At 39.6% G+C, this 23,618-nt stretch overlaps 1 protein-coding gene across 1 annotated transcript; it reads left to right on the forward strand.

Annotated features, from left to right (window-relative positions):
- Positions 1-572: 572 nt before the first annotated feature.
- On the forward strand, positions 573-4,619 carry LOC18438829 ((R)-mandelonitrile lyase-like). The gene is made up of 2 exons (XM_088850189.1): positions 573-1,000; positions 3,509-4,619. Exons 1-2 carry the CDS (start codon positions 607-609, stop codon positions 4,156-4,158), a joined length of 1,044 nt encoding a protein of 347 aa, XP_088706315.1. The 5' UTR covers positions 573-606; the 3' UTR covers positions 4,159-4,619.
- Positions 4,620-23,618: the final 18,999 nt, after the last annotated feature.

A 23,618-nucleotide genomic window follows, 5' to 3' on the forward strand; every position in this document is an offset into this window, starting at 1 on the left:
AATATATAAACCCCATAACTAAAAACGACAATCGAAATACAACTTCATCTATTGATTCTACGACAATCGAAATTTGGCTCATTCACCTCATTTATTCCCAAAAACGGGATCATTAATTCCATTTGAACGCTCGTTAAAGATTGGTGGTGAGTCTTCCATGTAATGTTTTAAACCGTCGATCTAAAACAAGAATGGGCGATTAGAATTGGTAATCAAATGAAATTGAACTAGTTCTGAGAGAGTATCGGTACGGGTTTTGCGCCCTTGCCTAGGTACCGGTTTTGCGCCCTTGCCTAAACTCCGCTCATATTTTTTACGTTTTTAATAATCTTATGTAAACTACTGCTCATAACAGTGCATTGCGTCATTTTGATGGTGACATTGTCTTTTGCTAACCACTCAATTCCTGTTAAATTTATTATGAAGAAGTTAACATGAATGTCTAATTTATTTAAACTAGATATATTTTTTCATGATGGTTTTGCTAACCTATGTTGTAGGTTTTCATTAATTAATCCTAGAGTAGTGTAAGGTGTTAGTTTTGTTCTGGCACTATGTTGCCAGTTGCCCTTATTGGCGCAAGTTCCGTTTTTAGAGAGAGAAACGATGTTTTTATCTCTCTTGCTCTTCAATTTCTCCATTTGTTGGTGTTTCTCTCACTTGGTTCCTTCTCTTTGTTTTTTTTGCAGCGGACGCGATTCTACTCGGTTTCCAGCACTATTTGGTTATGCTTGGAACCACAGTTATCATTCCAACAGCTCTGGTTCCTCAGATGGGCGGTGGAAATGTGAGGAGAGAGAAAGACCCAAGATTCAAGAGGGAAGAGAGCCAGAATTCTTGCGTCTCTTCCCAATTCAAACCCTTGAAACCCTCGCGACAACAAGCCTCTCGCTGCTGCTTACAATCCATGCCCTTCTCTGCAACCTCCAAGAAACTCTCTTTCTCTCTCTAAAACACGCATTTGGTGCAGTTACTAGAGGAGAAATTGAAGCCTCACCAGGTCAGCTCTCTCTATCTCTCTCCAATGTCATTTTAATTCATCTACACCTGCTATCTCTCTCTCTTGCAGGCAATTTCACGATCTTTACTCCCCTCTATTTTCAATCTCTCTTTCTCTAACAGGCATTTTCATGATCTTTACTCCTCTTTGTTTTTAATCTCTCTCTCTAACAGGCAGTTTCACGATCTTTACTCCTCTGTTTTTAATCTCTCTCTCAAAGGCATTTCTCGATCTTTACTCTGTTTTTAATTTCTCTCTAACAGGCATTTTCACGATCTCGACTCCTCTCTATTTTCATTCTCTCTCTAGCGGGCATTTTCACGACCATTTCTCCTTTGTTTGTTGAGTTAAAAGACATCCAACCGATCTTTGCTCCTCTCTCCCTCTCTCTCTAGATTTTGCCTTCTCCCTAGATTTGCAGGCGTTCCATTCGATCTTGTTTCTCTTGCTTGCAGGTGTTCCATTCGATCTTCTTTCTCTCTCTTGCAGGGGTTCCATTCCATCTTCTTTCTCTCTCTGTAGATTCTGCCTTCTCCCTAGAGTTGCAGGCGGTCCATTCAATCTTCTCTCTATCTTGCAGGCGTTCCATTCGATCTTGGATCATCTTTCTCTCTCTCTAGATTATGCTTTCTACCTAGACCTGCAGGTGTTCCATTTGATCTTCGATCTTTTTTGACAAGGATCATTCGATCTTCTTTCTCTCGCTTCATTGCCATTACAGCAGAGTTCTTTACTCCTCTCTCTGCCCCTCTCCACACGGACCGGATCGGGCTTCTTCGTGCCCAGGAAGCCCGGTTACTGGTTATGGGCCTGGTGAACCGGTCCTACCATTGGGTGGAGCGGGCTTTGAGGACGGATTGCTGGAGGCCAATGTTACGCGGTTCAATGGATTTAGATTGGACCACGTGGAGGGTATGAAGATCGGGGGGTCCACGTTCGACGGGACGCGGAGGAGGCATAGTGCGGCGGATGATTATGATTTATTTTGTAATGAAATTCAATTATATTTTTAAACTTGGATTTTTATTTAGGACTTTTTTTACTGTTAAGCTAAATGATATTGAACGGAGAGAAAAAGATGGTGGAGTCCTGTTAGGCGGAAAACAAGAGATAGACCAAAGTTGGTGTCCTTTTCATATTCTAGAGAGAGAAAGAGAGCAAAATTCTGATTGTTTTTACAGAGATAGAGAGTGAAACTTTCTTTTGTTAAATAGGGAGAGTGCAGTATAGTTTTCATTTTCTAGAGAGAGAGAGAAATTGTTTTGTAAGAGAGAGAGTGCAGCATAGTTTCCATTTTCTAGAGAGAGAGAGTGCAGCATAGTTTTCATTTTCTAGAGAGAGAGAGAGATTGTTTTGTAAGAGAGAGAGACGTTCTTTTGTTACATAGAGAGTGCAGTATAGTTTTCATTTTCTAGAGAGAGAGAGAGAGAAATAGTTTTGTAAGAGAGAGAAACAGAGAGAAACGGTTTGGGCGTCCCGCTATCGAGAATTCAAGATTCAAGATTCAAGAGGGGAGAGCCAGAATTCAAGATTCAAGATCCAAGAAACAAGCATTTCTCTCTTGCTCTCTCTAAAACATGCATTTGGTGTGGTTACTTGAGGAGGAATTGAAACCTCACCAGGTCAGCTCTCTCTCTCTCTTCATTGTCATTTTAATTCATCTTCACCGGCTTCTCTCTCTTCAATTACAGCGATTATCTTTACCTCTCTCTTTCTCATCAATTACAGTCATTGTAGCGCATCTCCACCTTCCTCTTTATCTCTCTCTAATAAGATATTAGACAATTTTTCTCCCCGTCTCTATGCAGTAATTTACAGGCAGATTGATCGATCTTTAGCCCCCCCTCTCTCTCTCTCTCTCTCTCTCTCTCTCTCTCTCTCTCTCTCTCTCTCTCTCTCTCTCTCTCTCTCTCTCTCTCGAACGTTCATCGGAATTTAAATCTTGCTCCGATTATTAATTACAGGCATTTTAAGCTATCTTTACTCCCTTTGGTTCTCTTTACAGGTTTTTTTAACACACACTCTCTCTCTCTAGCAGGCAATTTCGCGATCTTTACTCCCCTCTATTTTCAATCTTTCTCTCTCTCTCTCTCTCTCTCTCTCTCTCGCTACAGGCAGTTTCACGATCTTTACTCCTCTATCTTTAATCTCTCTCTCTTTCTACTAGGCATTTCCACGATCTTTACTCCTCTGTTTTTAATCTCTCACTCAAAGGCATTTTCTCGATCTTTACTCTCTGTTTTTAATCCTCTCTCTCTCTAACAGGCATTTCACGATCTTTACTGCTCTCTGTTTTCACTCTCTCTCTAGCAGGCGTTTTCACGACCATTTCTCTGTTTCTTGAGTTAAAAGACATCCAACCGATCTTTGCTCCTCTCTCTCCCTCTCTCTCTAGATTCTACCTTCTCCCTAAACTTGCAGGCGTTCCATTCGTTCTTCTCTTTTTTGACAAGGATCATTCGATCACTGGTGTGCTCCGACCTACTGCCATCGGCGTGGTGTATGCAGAACTCCAAGGGCGGTGCCACCACTCCATGCTCCGGCCTCGTGGCGAGGTCATCCTCTCAGCCGGTGCCATCGGCAGCTCCCAACTATTGATGTTGAGCGGCATCGGGCCAAACCACAGCCTCATCGGATGGGGCATCTCGGTTGCCCACCACCTCCTGAACGTCGGCAACGCCATGCGCGACAACCCTCGGAATGCTCTCTCCTTCATCTCTCCTGTTCGCCTCCCACTCCCCCTCATCCAGGTCGTTGCCATCGCCACCAATGTCTTTCTAGAAGCTGCCTCCAACTTCCTCCCCTTCACCCCCCGCTCTTGCTCCTCATTTCTTTTTCCTCGGTATTCCTCTATCCCACTCAACATCGTTTACGTTATGGCGAAAATTCTTGACCCCCTGCCGAGTGGTTTCTTACGCCTGGCCTCCTCAAATGTCTGCGACGATCCATTGGTGAGGTTCAATTACTTTGAGGAGGGGTTGGATTTGCAGAGGTACGTGAAAGGGGTGAGGTTGGTGGCTAGAGTTCTCAAGACGAATGCAATGGAGCAGTTCGAGTTCTCAGAGCAGCGTTTTGGGGAGAGGGAGTTCTGGTATTTGGACAACGTGCGGTTGCCGGCCAATGTGAGCATCGACGATTCAGTCGGTGAGTTCTATTGAAGAACGGTGTCGACGATATGACATTGCCATGGGGGTTGCGTTATGGAGGAGGTGGTTGACGCTCAGTGGGTGCATGCCATCAGGGACGTCGATGGCTCCACCTTCTTGCATTCGCCCGGGACCCATCCTCAAGCCACGGTCATGATGCTGGGCTAGTAAAAAAAGAGCTCCCCCTCTCTCTCTTTCTAGCGTGAACCATGATTTTTGAGTAAGAGCGTTGAATTTATACGAAAATCCGGTATAAGTAGAAGATGCCATTTTCTCACCTTCCTTTTTTTTTTTTTTTTTTTTTGGCTTTTTGTTTTTTATGTGTTAGCCATTTATTTATTTATTTCCGTAGAAGATAAGTGCGATTGTATTAGCTATACTATTATAGTGACACATTCTTTGATAGAGTAGTAAGGATATCACACTTATTTTTTTTAGAGAATAAATCGGAAAGAGACAGAAGTCAAACAAAACTAAGAACTACGTCCTTTTTCTGGTTTCTTGTTTCGGGAGCATGAGGCACTTTTTGTTTCTAAGCAAAGCTACACTTTGTGCGCATCTTAAAGTCTTTTCCCCCATTTGATTTTGGCTGATTGCTTTTTGACATGTGAATCAATTCTGAATTGTAAATGGTCCCTTATTGCTTTTCCATCATAATTAGAGTTCTAGTTTGAGTTTCTCTTTTGAACTGCGAAAAAAATCAAATTGGCTCTCCTTATCATTACCAACACAACCACTACCATCACACTGCAATTTATTAGATTAGAGTCTAGATTCAACTATAGTTAAGCGGGATTGAGGTCTTTATCTAATGGGAACGCGTTTCATGTAAAATGATATTGTGTTCCCATGTTCATTAGGATCGCGCTTCCATAGACAACACGCGATCCCCATAGACAACACGCGATCCCATTTAAAGTTGAGTCGTGCCCCCATTTAAGAAAATGTTTTCTTATTTGGAATGGATCTAGCTTCATTCAAAGTTGGATCGTGTTCTGTTTAATTTTGACTCAATCTCTACCTGTCCTCTTGTCCTCTGCCTCTCTCTCTCTTTTGATCAGACATTCACCATCTCTTCAACCTCCGCACCTCTAATCCAATAGACCCATCTGCTAAAACGTGCCCCTCTTTCCGTCTAACTTCATGAACACATTTGTCAGACTTCACAGTGGGTGGATTGTTTCTCTCTCCTCAAAAAGCACAACAGCAACAAAAATCCACATACCCATTTCAACCTCAGTTGCTAGCAGTTGGGGACCTCCATGGCGATTTCCAAAAGGTTAAACAAGCTTTGAAAATGGCTAAAATCTTTGATGAAAAGCTATTCATTGGATTGCAGGAAACTCCATGATTGTGAAACTTGGTGATATATTTGACTGGGTTAATATTTTAATTCATTTGGTCCAAAAACAGGATTAATATTTTCGAGATTGGTCATTTGGTCCAAAAAATAGGATTAATATTTTAATTCATAAAATATATATTTTTTGACAATTTTGAGTACTTTTGAGCATTCCACCCTTGTTTAGTGGCTCCTTTATATAAGGAAACCCACTTATTTGTAATCTCTCTCTTGGTCATTTGTAACTTGGGCAATAAAATTCTTGAATACTTGAGATTTTAGAGTGAGATTTTTTATTTCTTAGCATTTTATTTTCACTTTGCATTCAAGTTCAAGACGAAGATGAGAGGAGAGACAAACATTTCCTAGAGAGAGAATACCCCTAGAGCACCATACACCTTAATTTATCTCCTAAACCTTACCTTACTTCATACACTATAGAGCACCATACACCTTAGACTATCCGCTACACCCCACCCCATACCATATACCATAGTCTCCTTTGTACCTTAGCCTACCCTATACTCCTTAAGTTCCCATACACCATACCTCAACCCAACCTACCTAACCATACACCTGAGCCTTAGACCCTAGTCTTGATCCACCAAGCCTAAGCCTCTCTCTCTAATGTGCATGCAAGGGGACCGATGGATGCGTACTTAGGCACAAATACATCGAGATGTATGATTATGAAAGAAAAAAGGATTTTGAGTCACAAAAATAGTGAATTTACAATACATTATCTAGACTATTAATTTTTTAAAATTTTCATATGTTTATATATCTGCATGATTTTAACCATTTTTGGAGTTTAAAATTTTATAATTAGATATGCAAATACCTTTTGAGATAATCCTAAGAATATTTTATATCAATATTATATGGTATGATCTTTGAAGGTGCTCTTTAATTGGATTGTTTAAGCTTGCAACCTTGTGGAAACTCTCTTGATAAAAAATCATCGTTCACGCTATGCTCTTTGTGTCTCTGTCGCTGGCCCTTCGCTCCTCCAACATCTCCACTCCCACGTACCTAATCAGGGAAATGCATTGACAAAAATATCACCTGCTAGAAAGGGAGAGAGAGGGGGAGCACTTCTTAACCGGTCGAGCATCATGACCGTGGCTTGAGGATTGGTCCAGGGCGAATGCGAGAAGGTGGAGCCATCAACGTCCCTGATGACCTGCACCCCATTGAGCATCTACCACCTCCTCCATAATGCAACCCCCATGGTAATGCCATATCGTTGACACCGTTCTTCAGCAGAACTCACCGATTGCATCGTCGTTGCTCACATTGGCCGGCAACCGCACGTCGTCCAAGTACCAGAACTCCCTCTCCCCGAAACGCTGCCTTGGGAACTTGAACTGGTCCATTGCACTCGTTCTGAGAACCCTAGCCACCAACTTCACCCCTTCCACGTACCTCTGCAAATCCAATCCCTCCTCAAAGTAATTGAACCTCACCAATGGATTGTCGCAGACATTTGAGGAGGCCAGGCATAAGGAATCACTCGACAGGGGGCTAAAAATTTTCGCTATAACGGAAGCAATGTTGAGTAGGATAGAGGTATACCGAAGAGCAAGAACGAGGAGCAGGAGCGGGGGGTGAAGGGGAGGAAGTTGGATGTGGCTTCTAGAAAGACATTGGTGGTGATGGCAACGACCTGGATGAGGGAAAGTGGGAGGCGAACAAGAGTGACGAAGGAGAGAGCATTCCGGGGGTTGTCGCTCATGGCGTTGCCGACGGCTGGGAGGTGGTGGGCGACCGGGATGCCCCATCTGATGAGGCTGTGGTTTAGCCCGATGCCGCTCAACATCAACAGTTGGGGGCTGCCGATGGCAATGGCTGAGAGGATGACCTCGCCACGCGGCCGGGGCATGATGTGGTGGCGCTGCCCTTGGAGATCCGTATACACCATGCCGATGGCAGTGGGTCGGAGCACACGAGTGCATGTGATGGGGGCACAAATGAGAATTACCTTCTAATAAGTGCAAGGAATTCTTGGAGGAGGGGAAGGTATTTCTATTGGATATTTTCATGTGCTTTTGACACGGACATTTGTTTTTGTAAAATTTGTTCTAAAGTCCTTGTAATGAGCAGACATGGTTTCTACGAGTTCACGTAGAAATGGGACACCTCTTAAAAATCTATTTTTGTACTTAATTTTTAAGGTCGTGTAATCTCTCAATTTTTAAGGTCATGTAATCTCTAACATGGAGATCATGAATATGAATAAGCTTACTCCCAAAAAAAAAAATCATGAATATGAAAAAATAAATAAATTTTGAAAATTAAAAATAGTAATTTTATTAAAAAAACATTTGGACCGTTAGTTTCAATTGTTTATAAATGGACCACCTATTTGCATCCATCTTTAAGATTCATGCTTTAAAACTTGGGGCTTAATATTGTAGAAATGCGGTCCAGCCCGCATGAAACAATTTTCCTAAAAATAACCTCACTCTATTGAAATTGTACGTTCATGATTATTCTTCAATTTTTTAATTTTCTTTTAAAATACTTCCATTTAGAACTATTAGTTCCGAACCACTTTTATTCATACTTTTTGTGCGGAATAAAAGCAATCCAAAACTATTTATAAAAAGCATAAAAATAGCAATTCAAGTCTATGTATTTTGGAAAAGTTTACATAGAGACTATTTAGTAAAAAAGCAAAAAACTAATAGCTCCAAATTACATTGCTTCCTTATAGTTATTAGTTTTGAACCAGTTTCATCTCTTGCAACAAATGTATTAGAACTATCCGATCTAATTTGGGAGTATTTTAAAAAACACAAAAACAAAATTAGACATGATCACGAGTGACATTTTAAGGGGTCGGGTTTGTATAAAGTGACCACATTAAATATAAAAAGTAAGTTTACAATGTTCTACACTAGGTGAAGGGGTTGGGGTCATGGTAGTAGTACTTCACACCCTAGTCACGATGTTGTGGTTTCAATTCTCACCACTAACACCAACTCATTAATTCTTTTAAAAAAAAGTTAACTCCTAATCTACTTGAAAAAACAGTAGGGGCACGTTTCTCCCACTGAATTACCTAAAAAACATAAAAATGTAAAGAAAAATGTTCTACACCATCCACCGATTATTTTAGTTGGGGTGTAAATTTAATGCATTTTCTAAAAAAATATAAAAAAGTGGTGCATTGTTTCACATATTATCAAATCTATACCATCCAAATAAAATGGATGGTGCAGATTATTGGCTTTATTATTACAAGTAAGGTTGCAACCTATATATATATATATATATATATATATATATATATATATATATATATATATATATATATATATATATATATATATATATATATATATATTGCATTATGCAAAACAATATATGCTTTGCCTTGGAAATTCAGAAAAAATCTAAGTGTTTTAATTGATTAATTGGGTAACATTTTGCCATTTGCCCCAAATTTTTTGTTGACACCTATGGCTGTGAAGCTTTATGTGTCTTTGCCTACAATTGAGGGAATCCTTTTCATTACAATTATCTAAAGTTATATCAAATGTTTATATGGTCCAATGTTTTTATGAACGTTGGATGGATATCCCTGAGATTAGGGAGCCCCTCTTTTTTGCTCAGAGATCCGTTGGAGAAATACAACTGTTAACCTCGTCTTCTCCCTAGGTAGTTTATCTCTCTCTCTCTAAAAGTGAAGGGGGTTCCTATAATCCAGGCTCTGCGATCACCAGCCTCACGGCACCTCCTCTCTGATCTTAGGTTTTAATCTCATCCACACTCCATCAATATTTACTATCATTGGTATCAGAGCCAGGGTCCATCTTCCCCTTTTTTTTTTTTACTCTGAATTTTTTTAACGATAGAGCTTAAGTGATTTGTTTGTTACTATATATGCCCAATTTATTTTTTGTGCATAAATTGTTCTTTAAATATCACCTGCTGCTATCTTGTCTTGGTTCACAATGTTATCTTGGTTCACATTGTTTAATTAATTAAAGGATAAGTATGCGTGCACTCCCTTTGTATTAATAAATTTCAAATCACCTCTATCCAATTTTTTATGGGTTTGGTTTAGTGTTTGAATTGTGACGGTGACTTGGCTCCTATTACGGTTCTGTTTCTTGCTTTGTCTGATACGTTGTGATATGGATATATAATACTATGTTATGGGATTAACTGCCTTTTTTTTTTAGTTGATCATTTTGATTTACTTTCTGCAACATCCACAAAAATAGGGGTAGTTGATCACTTTGATTTACTCTCTGCAACATCCACGAAAATAGGGGTAGTTGATTACTTTGATTTACTCTCTGCAACAACCATAAAAATAGAGGTTTGGGATTGGAACTCTATGCAACATCCACAACAATAGGGGTTTGGAATTGGATCCCATGTTGTATTGATGATCACAAATGTGGACAATTGTTTGTTTTTAAGCGTGTTTGAAGGGGTTAAGGAGAGTTTTGGATAACTCAATGTTAGAGGAAGCGCATATTTGAGCATACCACAAAATGCTCCCTCTCTCTCTCTCTTCGATCAATATCAAGAAGAAGAACAAATATTTATGCCTGCCCATCACAAACCTTTAACCCACGTGTTCTCTTTCCAAACTTTGTTGCGTACCTACAAACCCTTCTAAGTGTTGATTTATATTATCTCCTACTTATAAGAGTTGATTTTGGTACGGATCCATTATTTTAAATTGTCTGTATCCGACAGTCCCTAATGAGATAACAAATGACCTAAAGATTTTGATTTTGCTCATTGCTTTTGTATTGTTGATATTCTATATTTTAAAAAATAAAAAAATAAATAAAAATATTAGAATAGGGGGTTGAAACATATTTTGCTATTTTGTTGCCTTATATATTGCTGATATTTCCATTAAAAAAAATAATTATAGAAGACTTATTTTGCTATTATTTGAATACAATTAATGCACTTACTGCCTTGGTGTGACATTGAAATTGATTTGTCTTCTATAGAATCTCATACTTGATATTTGCTCTTCTATTATAAGGGCTCACACACCCTTGATATTGCTCTTGCACATCAAATAAATAAATATAAGGGGGAATTTTATCCTTGATATTCTTAGTAATTACTTATAGATTGAGAAATTGCCTATTTCAATTTTTTTTAAGGCATCACTTAATAATTGATATTGTTTTATGAAATAATTGCAGCTCTTTCTGTACAAGTATTAACCAAATATTAAATTTTTGGTGCTTTATTTAGCGTCTTTAGAACTTAGAAAATATTAGGATGTTCACACAAAACTTAGCAAATGGCTAGTAGAACTATAAAGGCTGAACTTTCTAAATTTGAAAAATTGAATGGAAACAATTTTGGGATGTAGAAGAGGAAGATGAAAATATCTCCTCATCCAAGATCGAATCATATATGAACTAAAAGATGATCTACCAGTAGTTGGTAATAAACCAAATGAAGAAAATAAAAAGAAATTTTTTTTGAAGATGACATCATAGCAAAAACTTCCATGTTAACTTTTATGCAAGATGACCTTATTAAGGTTTTCGAGCATCATGAAACATCAAATAAAATGCTGGATATGACTCAACCTCTGAAACACATAGTTGGAAGATATTTTTCATAATCATGAGTCCCCGCTCAATAAAAGCCTAGCAAACAGTGGAAATCCCGACAGTCTCATAATAGACCCATAACTGGTCAAGATCTTCATAAAGACTGTCAAAAGTCTTTTGCCAAGTTTTGTCACAATCCGACTTGTCGAACGCTGTGCAGACTGAGAAACAGTTCTGATAGAATCAGCCTCTAGCACATTGAAACATACCATATAACTAGAGCTACATTTTCGGTGTCTCAATTTGCTGTGGGACCACCACCATTGGATCCAGCACGGTTGAAAACCATCAGAGGTCAAATTTCAGCTTAAACGAACATCCCAAGAAAACGTTATAGGCAAAAGAGCGAAACAGGAGGAGCCGTAAGCTATCCCCGTGCGGCTACCCTACAACTCAACACCATTAAAGGGATAATCATGACCAGTAAATTTTGACACTCATATCTCACTCGTTCGAGGTCGGATCAAGCCCAAATTTTGTGAGCCTATTCGTGTCATCAAGATGAGCGTTTCGATATGTGGCACGTCCCGTGACGGCTCTCGAGCTCGGAGAAAAGCTAGAGAGAAATTGCTGATCCATGAAGAAAGTGCAGGAAAATCAACATTGTCGTGCCTCTCTCGAGCGACCAAATCACACCGCTCATGAGCATGATCGACGTGAGACCAGTTCCATCATGTGCGTAAGGTCCGCGGCCATCACTGTCCGAACTTCGAGTATGATGAATGGTCGGATTTTGCACACAAGTCTGACAAAGAAACTGCAAATTCCATCTCCAAAATTCCAGATTTCGACCAAAATTCCAAACCTGCAAAACCTTCGTTAGGGCACGAAATCGAGCTACGTTTGTTGCCCCGCGATCGTAGCGACATGCTCACCTCGATCCAATGAAGAAATCACAGAAAAAAATTAAGGAACGAGCACACTATCGATCCAAAGTTTCAAGATTCATCCAAAATTCAATTCACATGATTGTGCCCTAAAAACAGAATCCATAACTCGAAGTTGGTGTCAAATCGATCGCCATATCGAGCCCTACAAGAAACAATCATCTTTCGATCAAACAAGAATCAAAACGACTCCGGATTATCCATGCAAGATCACACAAGTTCTAGGGCAACACAGGGACTGTTTCGACATTTCATAAATTGTTAGGAAAGGGAAACTCTATCATTTTGCACCCTATTTTTTTAATTCAATTTAATATTAATTTCAAGAAATTAGGGTTACTTTTGATCATCCACCCATGTTTGGGGCAAATTCTATATATACCACGTACCATCATTGTACGCAAAGGAGAAAAAAACACACACACACACAGAATACACAAAGAGAGAGTTTTACTGAATAAAGTTTCTCTTTCTTCTCATTGTTGGGTCATGTTTGAGAGAGAGAGTAAGGTAAGAGAAACTTTTGGACCGGTACCCTTAGGCTCAAGGTAAACCTTCTCTCTCTTCTTTTTGTTTTTTTCTTCTCTCTCTTCCTCTCCTTTCTTCGTCTGAGCTCCTCTTAGAGACTATGCACAGTAGTGGTAGTGTCGTGGATGCCTCTCATGTAGCCTCACAAGTCGCACATGGCGATGGTAATGCTATGTGCGAGCTCCTTTTTTCCCCCTATTTTTGTCTCTATCTCTCAGCAGGACTTGCAAACGGCGCTGCTCATCGCCATCCGCAGATGTATCCTCAACGTCTCAGAGAGGAAAGCCAGCAGTGAAGCCTATTGCTGTCCGCGGGGGCTTCACCCTATCGCGTGACTATTGCAGGCAGCGATATCCATCGCCGACCGCAAAGGGTCACAACAATACTCGTCGCGACGCATAGGCTTCTTTTGCGTATCTCTACGCCTTTCGCAGTGCGCAAGCTCTCCTTGTTTCCTACGCCCATCGCCGTGCATCCCACGAGAGGTAATTGCCGCATGACTTATAAGAAGTTCTCGCCATGCACCTTCCCAGAAGCTATCGCCGTCCGCAAGCAATGTATTGCCTTCTCACGTGCTAACGACAATGCTTATTACCGTCCACAGGTTTCTCTCTTATTCCACATCTAACGCCGTGTGCCTCACGTGGGAGCTATCACTGTAAGCCTTATCAGAAGCCACTGCCGCTCGCAAGGGATGCAGAGTCTTCTCATGATGCCAACGGTGATAACCATTGTCGTTGGGAGCCTATCCCTTTGTCGTCTCGTCCCTTCTCTTTGATCTCTCCTCTTCTCAATTGATTGAGGGTTGACCTAGCTTAGCACCACCATATTGGCCTTGGTTTCGAGTAGTCTTGCCGACGTGCTGGTCCTGAGTACCATGCCCGTCTTGCTACCGCTCCGAGTCGATCAATGTCCGACTATCAAGCTAGTCTCGTCCCTTCATCAAGTTTTCTTCTCTCTTCAAACTTTGCTTGAACTTTCTACTCTATCATCCTAACCTCTCACATTCTTAACCACATGAATGTGCATTGCCTTAAGACAAGGGTAGGCCCCTTTGGCCCACTTATCTTGCAAATTAACCATAGTAGTGTTTTGCAAAAAAACAAAGAGATTACATGTCAAGGGAGGCAATTCCAAGCCAGCTAAAGCAGCTGGAGGCCTTTCCAACATGATTTAAGAGGTTGCCCATGCGAGCTAGCTGGAGTAAGTCCTGAACCCACCTTAAATTCCTCTCATCGGTTGATATATCTTCCCTAACTCTTGAGCGAGGTTCCGAGAGAGCAATCTCAAATCCCGAGTTCACTAGTAACCCAATATACATGCCGCCAGATCATCTAGATCCGGATGACAAGATCAAGGCACCTAACCAGCTTGGTGACTCCACTGGGCATCCTAAGCGCCTTGCGCAGGGTACAGAAAACCTCTGATGCCCGTATCACCAAGTATGGGGCCACGACCTGAAAGAATGCTCCGGGTTTGAAGCCATAGTCACGAAAAAAGTCCAGGAAGGTCACATCGTCTGTGCCATTCTCCCGGAGAACTCACAAGCCGTTGCTCCCGTTCGAGAGAAAGCCCAAGTATAGGCTCTCTATGAGCATTCATTGGACCCTTCAGAGCCCTTGACTTCTCAACCCTAGGAAGTCTTCCAAGAGAAAAGTAGGCTCAAATCCCAGAAATGTGAGGTAGTCCACCAAACTAGGACTACTCACCAGCCCGAAAGGGCAGTCCAAGGACCCCCTCAGGGATCTGACAGGAGATGGCAAGCACCTAGGTCAGCTCGCCGAAGGAATCGTCTTCCTTAGCCACCAGTTGAGGAAGAATTCCTCAGACCCCTTCCTCCACTACCGACCTTGCCGGACTTCTTCCCGCCTTGACCTATAGTCCAATATGGGTGATGACATAATTTTTGGGGAAACTGAAGAAGGGCGAGGTTAATTTCCCTTGGGAATTGGGGACGGTGGGAATCCGAGGCACAACAAGGGTATGCACGTCATTAAGTCGCATGTAGCACTGCCTTCACGTGTCTCTAGGCTACGCACGACGATAGCCATGCTTGGGAGCATGCCGCTCTCGGTAATGGTCTCACTCGGCATTGGTCTGCCCGTGCTGATGGTAGCGCGCAACGTTGAGCTGCTCGCGACGGTGGTCACTTGTAGCGTTGAGTCATACGCAACGATGATCTCATGTGGCATTGAGTTGCGCACGACGATTACCATGGACGGGGATACTTATGGGGGTCAAGAGTGATGGCAAATGAGGAGGCCTTACGCCGTGGTACATTGGAAGCCAGGTCCTCCAGCACAACACACACCTCCAATTGCTATAAGAGCAATATAACTCATTCAAAATGAAAGAGGGTAATAATGTAATGGAACATGTAAACAAAATGCTTGTTATGGCTAAGGACTTAGCCATTGCTGGGAAAGAAGTCCTTGAGTGCATGCAAATTTCCACAATCATAAATAGCCTTCCACCTACTTGGAGGATGGTAACAATTGCACTTAAGTTGAATGCCAAATCTCTTATATTAGGGGACCTACCTATGCAACTAGCCTTAGAACAGGAACATATGAACAAAGATAAAAGGAGTGAGCTCATGTTTGCTCAAGGACCTTCCAAAACTAGCCAACCCAAGCCTAAATTTTAAGGAAAGTTTAATAAGAAGAATAATAGGTTCAAAAATAGAGGAACTAAGTCATACAACCAAGAATCTAAACTAGGACCACCAAAATACTTCTTATGTGGTCAGCCAGGTCACTTCAAGAACCTCTGCCCATATAATAGAAACCAGTAAAATCCAAAGAATAATGGAAATAAAAGCAAGATGCGTGAAGTTATTTGTGTGGTTTTTGAGTGCCTGATGGCAGACCATGACATCAAAGGATGGTGGGTACACTCAGGCACTAATCGACAAATTACAACCTCAAAAGGCCTCTTCGAGGACTTCAAAGAAATAAAAGCTGGGGAGAAACACATCTATATGGGGAACAACACTTATTATGATGTATTAGGTATATGAACTTGTAGGTTGTATGTAGGGACAATCAACCTTGTATTAACTGATGTATATTTTGTCCCTTGTATGAGACGAAATATTGTATCTGTCTCTATGCTCATTAGAAAGTCCGCTTCTGATTGTTATAAGTATCAATCAGAAAGCGTGGACAAATTTATGCTTGCGATCACCTGGTTGATAACCAAAACTTGTTCTTTCTTCATGAAAATGAGAAAACTTATTCTGGTTATGTTGATTGTGTAATGGTTATTGATGCATATACTTGGCATCTTAGGCTTGGCCACATAGGAAAAAACGAAATAAATAGATTAATAAAGAAATGACTAGCTTATTTAAACGTTTTTGGAGCATTCTGCGGCCAACTTACTAAAAATGGGTTAATCGCACACAATTCGGGTGCACCCATAGCAAACCAGTTTCTATTTATGGAAACTGTGCTTTCCAATTTCGAGACTAACTTCCGTTGGCCATATCTCCTTCATCCTGGGTCAAAATAGGTCCAAAATTCGGGAGGATGTTCATCTCATCGGCCCAATCGTTTTGATGTATGACATGCCCGATGACATAGCTCGAGCAGAGAGAAATCGAAGAGAGAAGATTTCTATTGGAAAACATAAGTTGTAGATTTTTCAAGAAGAAGTTCCCTTTGATCAAATGACCATATCATAGTGTTCGCATAACGGATCGACTTGAAAATGGTTGCATCACGACCATGAGGATGAGGAATCCATTCGAGCCAAACGTTGCACATGATGAACGGTTGGATTTGTTCCATTCCAGGGATAAAGAAGAGGCATTTTGCGACCACTGGAATCTCAATTCTGGTCAAAAGTCCCCAATTGAGAAATTCATCATTTGGGCACCAAATCGAGCCATTCTTATCACCAAACGTTCAGGAAGACTTGCTCATCATTTTACAACAAAGAAATCTAGGAAAAAACATGAAGAAAAGAGCGAAATCTTGAATCTAAAATTGCAAGTTTCTCACATCTTTGCCACTTCAAGTTCATGGCCCAAAACCTCGATCAATGGTTCAAAATCTATACCAAAATGATCACCTCACCAATCTCATCAAGTTTCCATTGTTGGTTTGGCTAGAAGAAGGTTGGAAAGATCCTATATCAGCTACGAGAAATTACAAAGAACATTCATGACCATTGATGGCTTGTTTTGGAATTAATAGGACTGTGAGCCTTATATATACCCCGCATGTAATATTGGGGGGGGGTTCCTTGGTGGTATCGTCTGATTATCCGTGTAATAGCCCCTTTTACTTACTGTTAATTCTTGGTATTGGTCAAAATTTTCCTTGCCCCTTTCTTAGAGAAAGGGAGGAGAGAGAATACTTTTGGTAATTGAGCACCACCCTTGATTCTAGCCAACGAGCCGAGAACCCTAAGTAAACCTTTGCCCTTCCCATGTGTGAAGAGGGGCCGGTGGCCACTCTCTCCCCCTTATTTCTTTCTCTCTCCTCTCCTTATCTCTCTTCCTTCCTCTCTCTTCTTTCTCTCTTTCCTTCTCTCTTCCTTCCTCTCACTCTTCTCGATCCTTCTTCTTCTTCTCTCTCGTCCTTCTCTCCCGATCTCTCTTCCTTTCTCTCTCCCCTTTTCTCCTTATCTTTCTTCTTCTTCCCTCTCTATTCCTTTCTCTATTCTCCTTTTCTCCCTTTCTTTCTTTCTTCTTCTTCTCTCTCTCCTTCTTTTTTCTCTTCTTCTTCTCTCTCCTCCTTTTCTCCTTATCTCAGTTCCTTTCTCTCTCCTCCTTTTCTCTTTATCTCTCTTCTTCTCTCTCCTTTTCTCTTTCTCTCACTATCTCTCTTCCATTCTCTCTCCTTCTTTTCTCCTTATCTCTCTTCCTTTATCTCTTCTTCTCTTTTTTCTTCTCTCTCCTCCTTTCCTTATCTCTCTCCTCCTTTTCTCTTTATCTCTCTTTCTTTCTCTCACTTCTTCTCTCTCTTCTTCTTCTTCTCTCTCCTCCTTTTCTCTTAATCTCTTTTTTTCTCTCTCTCTTTATCTCTCTTCTTCTCTCTCACTTTTTTGGATCCTCTCCTCTTCTCTCTCCTCCTTTTTTCCTTATCCCTCTTCCTTCCTCTCTCTTCTTTCTCACTCTCCTGCTTTTTATCTTCTCTCTCTTCCTCGAGTGGTAGCCTCAGCCACCGCCTCACCTTCCATTCCCTCCTAGATCCTTCTTCTTCTTTTTCTCCCTCCTCTCATTATCTCTCTTGCCTCCTCTCTCATCTTTCTCTCTCTTTCTCTCTCTTCTTCTTTCTTAGTCTTCTAGATCCTCTCTCTTTCTCTCTCCTATTTCTCTCTCTCCTTCTCTCTCTTCTTCTCTTTTTCTCTTCTACCTAGTGATGAGTTCTCTATCTTGTGACTTTTCTGATAAGCTAACAGAAGAAATCCTTGTGAAGTTGCATGCAACTTCACATCATTAGTTTCAAGAGGGTATGTAAATCTTAGTACAACCTCCTCTCCTCTCCTTGTTTCCTACATCTCCACTCCCTCACTCCTCATTCTCCCTCCCAACCTTTTACACTCTTCCACCCATCCTCTCATAAAAAGTCTCCTATTTTCACCATCTCCCTTAAGAACCATGAACACATCATGCAACTCTGTGAAGTACCTCATAGCTCATCATGGATGCCAAGAAATATCAAATGTAGCAATGACATACTTTGCACATTAACAGACAGGGGTGCCTTTTGCATTGTAACCCTGCAACCGGCCAATCCACCGGCCTTTCACATATTCATGGGCTGTGTGTAGTGTATTTTGGATTCTATTTCAACCCCCAAACTTGCAAATACAAGGTGTTGATAGTGCTCTCCACGGGAATTATTGGAGATTACGCAGTCTTTGACTCATCAATTGGAAAATGGGAATTCTTCGACAACGTAGAGCCAATCAAAGCTCCAATCTTCAGCTCTATAGAACTCAAAACCATCGGACATACATGTTACAACTACAACAACTTCAACATCGCGTATGATATGAACTTGATTGGTTTTGACATGGTGAAGGAGGAGGTAGAGATCATACCAGCACCACCAAAGTTCCAAAGATAAGGGGATGATCATGTTGTTTTGTTGAAATGGGATGGTTGTGCTTCTATCGCAGTGGTCAACCATAGTTTGGAACTAAGGTTGTGGGCTCTAAGAAAAGAGAAGAAATGGAAGATAGTGGTGGATGCAGATTTGGGGGAATTGGGACTCAAAAATGAAAGTGAGAACTCTTATCCATATCCAAAGGTTGTGGTTGGGAAGGATATATTGATGGATTAAAGTGATAAGATGTTAAGTTATGGGATTGAGAGTGGGAGGTTGAATGGTTTCTTACCAAGTGAACAGGGATTATCTGAGGGTCATATTCTATCCTACAACCCACTTTATTTGCTTGGGAGTATGATGATGGTAAGAAAGGAAACGGGAGTAAAGGTGGTAAGAAGAAGAGGAGCCTTGCTCAATCATGCCCAATAGGAAAGAGAAGAAGACATCTTCCATCACATGACTCACTATAGCTTTCAATATGGTTTGGTGGGTTTCCTATGGTTAGACTCATGTAAAATGATTCTCAACATGGTTTGGATTAGTGAGGGACTGCACAATTTTGAGTTGATTGTTTTATTATGTCCCATTTGAGTAGAATTTATGAAGAAACTTTGGCTGTAATTATTCCCACTATAATTTTAATAGATGGCTCTTTATCTCTCTTTTCTTGCTTGTAATTTCTTTCTATGTGAATGATCTCTCTCTCTCTCTCTCTCTCTCTCTCTCTCTCTCTCTTTGTTTTTTAATTTTATTTTACGACTATCTTGTGCCAATAAAAACTGACAAGGCACACACAATCCCACATGCTCTCATCTATCAGTGAGTATTGATTTGATTGGAAGGAATTCCATATGATACAGCTCTCTCTCTCTCTCTCTCTCTTTCTCTGCCTCCACACACACATATATTGCAAAAAAAAAAAAAAAAAAAATTAGGCAAAATAAGACGAGAAATTATAACAGAATTTCCAAATGCAAGCAAACTAAGATACCTTGTATTACGATCACAAACCCTATTTCACCCACATATTGCATTACCTATCTATGACTTCTTTTCTAATGTACTTCATTGCATCTGTTATTGTTGAGAAAAATAAGAAGAAGAAAAGAATTACGTGGTTCAGCGTGTTTGGCTACATCCACGAGAAGGGATATTGCTTGTTATTCTCTCATGACTCCTTGTTTACCTTACACCATATTACAACTACAGCCTCAGAGATAAGAGTAAAAATAGAAGATGATAGAGGTGATAGAGAGAATCCCAAATTTTGAGATAACCATTATATACAATTTGTCAACATAATTACAGCCTCATTGCCAACTATTCCAAAACTCCCCCTCAAGTTGGTGCGAAAAGATTGAAAGCAGCCAACTTGTTAAGAATTTCTTTAAATTTCTTCTTCTCGATGGCTTTTGTAAAAATATCGAATAGTTGGTTTCCACTGTTGATGTAAGGAGTTTGAATGATCTTGTCTTGAACCTTTTCTTTGATGAAATGACAATCAACATCAATATGCTTAGTTCGTTCATGGAACGCAGGGTCTGATGCTATGTGAATAGCGGCTTGATTATCACAATGGAGCTTAACTGGAGTGGAGTTTTTGAAACTAAGATTTTGAAGAAGAGCCTTGAGCCAGATGAGTTCACATGCTGCAGAAGCCATAGCCTGGTATTTAGCTTCAGCACTAGATCTAGCTACAACAATTTGTTTAACTAAATTTCCTCCAACAAAAGTACAAAATCATGTAGTGGATTTCCTATCAGAAGGATCTCCTACCCAATCAGCATCACAATATCCCATAATCGTCATTTTTATTCATTAAAATTCCATTTCCTGGATAACTTTTAAGATACTTTAATATCCTATTAACAACTTCCATGTGTGTGGTGTGAGGAGCATGCATGAACTGACTAACTAAACTTACAGCATGAGTGATGACTGGTCTAGTGATAGTTAGATGAATTAATTTTCCCACAAGTCATTGATATCTTGAAATATCTTTGATTGGTTCCCCATCGTCAAGAGTTAATTTCTTATTTATTTCAACTGGTGTTTCAATACTACGGGTGCCTAATTTACCAGTTTCCTTTAGAAAAGGATATTTTCTTTGATATAGGAAAGTGTCTTTTTTTTAGTATAGAACTTCAATACCCAAAAAATAGTTTAATTTCCCTAGATCCTTTAGATAAAAAACATGATGAAGATATTTCTTAATGACAGAAATTCCTTGAACATCACTTCCAGTGATTATGATATCATCCCCATAAATAAGAATAATAACTTTACCTTGTTTTCCGGTTTTTGCAAACATAGAGGAGTCAGCAGTGCTCCTAGAGAAACTTTGAGAAATAAGTGTAGAGCTCAATTTGGCATAATAGGCTATTGGCGATTGCTTCAGACCGTAAATAGCTTTTCTTAACTTGCAAATCATATTTGATTTTTCTTTTGGACGACCTTGGGTAATTTTCATGTAAAATTATTGTAACAATCATAAAATTTCAAAAAAAAAAAAAAAAGGTGGGAAATGATGCTTTTAATAGGTGATGGTCTGATTGAGTATGATGGTCCTTGGGGACCATCACTATTTTCAAAACTTTTGCTTTAGATAAACTTTTGCTTTGCCTTTACTTTTTTTTCCTTTGCCCGCTTTTGCCTCCTGCTGCTTGCAGCTGGCAGCGTCCTTTAGCGGACGTGGTTTTCGTACTATAAAAGTCTGCTTTTAACGCGACACCTCAGGTATGAGGTAGAGCGTAAGAAAATAATATAATAATACATTATAAGAATTTAAATAGGGGATGTGAGCACTCCCACCCTAAAACAAAACTTTGAGATCTCTCTCTGGTCGAAACACAGTGAACTTCTCTCTCGAACCGAAAATTTTTATCGGAAGCTCCCTCTCAAATAATTGTAGGTAAGTGACATCGTCTTTCTGAAAAATAGTCTATTTTTAATAAATAGTGATATTTCCGTCTAGGATCTTTATTTTATCAGTTTTATGTGTAAGTGACCTCATTGTCTCGAAAAATAATCCATTCTTTTTAAAAATAAAATGAAATAATTATTTCTGCTTATTATCATGAATTTTAGGCGCGATAAATTTTATGCGCACGTGACCTCATTATCTTGAAAAATAATCTTTTTAATAAAAATTGTGATATTTTATCTATGTTAGAAATTTTGAATGCTGTAAATTAGAAAAACAAATTTATTTATTTTTCTTGTCTATTGTTAGAAATAAATGTGATATTTCTGCTTTTAGTAAAATTGTGATATTTCTTTCTACTGTTTTGAATATTTAGACATTGTAAAATTCATGTGCAAATGACTGCCTTATTATTTAAAAATTGACATTTTTGCAATTGATTATAGTATTGTTGTGAAATGTTTATTTGTGAATTGATATTCCATAAATTGTGATAATTCTGTATTCTTGAATTTTTATAAGAGTTTTTCTATACATATTAAATTGGCAATTTTGCTAGAATGCCTTTACAAACTGCTACCTTTCTAAATTTGAGCCCAAAATATTTGATTGGTTATTTTTGAAATGTTATAGAGAGTGACTGTTATTAATGGTTTAAGTGAAATTCATATTAATGATTTCAGTGATATGTTGAGTACATGATATTGCTGCTTTCGAATGTTTAAAGAGATTTAGAAATAATTTAAGTATGCAAGTGGACTCATCCGGTTCGCCGGTGAGGTATAAGTGGACCTATCTGGGACGCCGGTAGGGATTAAGTGGACTCATCCGGTACGCCGGTGAGGTATAAGCGGACCTGCAGGGATTAAGTGGACCTATCTGAGACGCCGATAGGGATTAAGTGGACCCATCAGGACGCTGATGGGGTATATAGGTGACCTACTTGGGACGCCAGTAGGGTATTTTGTGAAATCCTTTGAATTATGTACTGCCGTTAAAAGTGTTATAAGCATTTCAATTACTCGGATTAGACTTAATTATGCATTTATTGAAAGTGAAACTGTTGATGCATTTCTGTTAATAGATCTCATTTTGGAAAATATTGATATCTTTCAATCATGATTATTTTTAGGATTATGATGATCACTTACTGAGTAGCCAAACTCATCAAACTATGGTAAACATTTTTTCAGGATAACTGCGGATTCATTTTGAGTGATAGTCAAGATCAACCTTGGAAGATACTGTTGTTGTACTAGCTTTCTTTATTTACTTTGTAAGACCTCGCCACTGTAAATTTGCCCTATCAATAGATGTATATATGTTTTGTTCGTCACATCTCAGGAATAACAGTACTGTAAATTCTTGGGGTGTGACAATTATGGTATCAGAGCAATAGGTTTAAGATCCTTAGGAAATTTAAAAAGAATATACTTAAAAATCACATTTATTGTGTGTACAGACCGGGATAAAGTCAAGATCCAGAATAGCTGAAGCAAATATGGAAGGAATTCACAAAGCCTTGGAAAATATGGTTGCTTTAATGCAACATCAGATGGAAAACAACAATCCACCCAAGTAGTCAGTTACAGGAAATGGTGGGAACAATATCGAACAATTTAAGAAATTAAACCCACCTTCTTTTAAGGGTGCTGTAAACCCACTGGAAGCCGAGGGATGGATTATGCAATTGGAAAAAATATTCGAGGTTATGGAATGTCCTGATGATAGGAAGGTGGCCTTGGCAGTTTTTATGTTAGAAGGTGAGGCACAACACTGGTGGCGAATGGAAAAAGGAGTATTGGTCAAAGAAAATAAAACCTTGACTTGGGAAGTATTTCTAGAGGCATTCAATGAAAAATATTTCCCAGATTTATTCGAGACCAAAAAGAAAAGGAATTTCTAGAATTAATCCAAGGAAATAAGACAATAGCACAGTACGAGGCCAAGTTTACTGAATTGGCCAGGTTTGCACCACATATGATTAATAATGAGGCAAGAAAGGTGAAGAAATTTGAAAGGGGTCTCAGGCCAGCTATTAGAAGCAGAATATCAATCTTGAAATTAAGAACTTATGCTGAAATAGTGGATCGTGCCCAAATTGTCGAAAAAGATTTTGAAGATTAC

The sequence above is a fragment of the Amborella trichopoda genome, chromosome 10 (genome assembly GCF_054954075.1).
Source record: "Amborella trichopoda isolate Santa Cruz 75 chromosome 10, AtrichopodaSantaCruz75HAP2 v2.0, whole genome shotgun sequence".
In the NCBI taxonomy this organism is placed as follows: domain Eukaryota; kingdom Viridiplantae; phylum Streptophyta; class Magnoliopsida; order Amborellales; family Amborellaceae; genus Amborella; species Amborella trichopoda.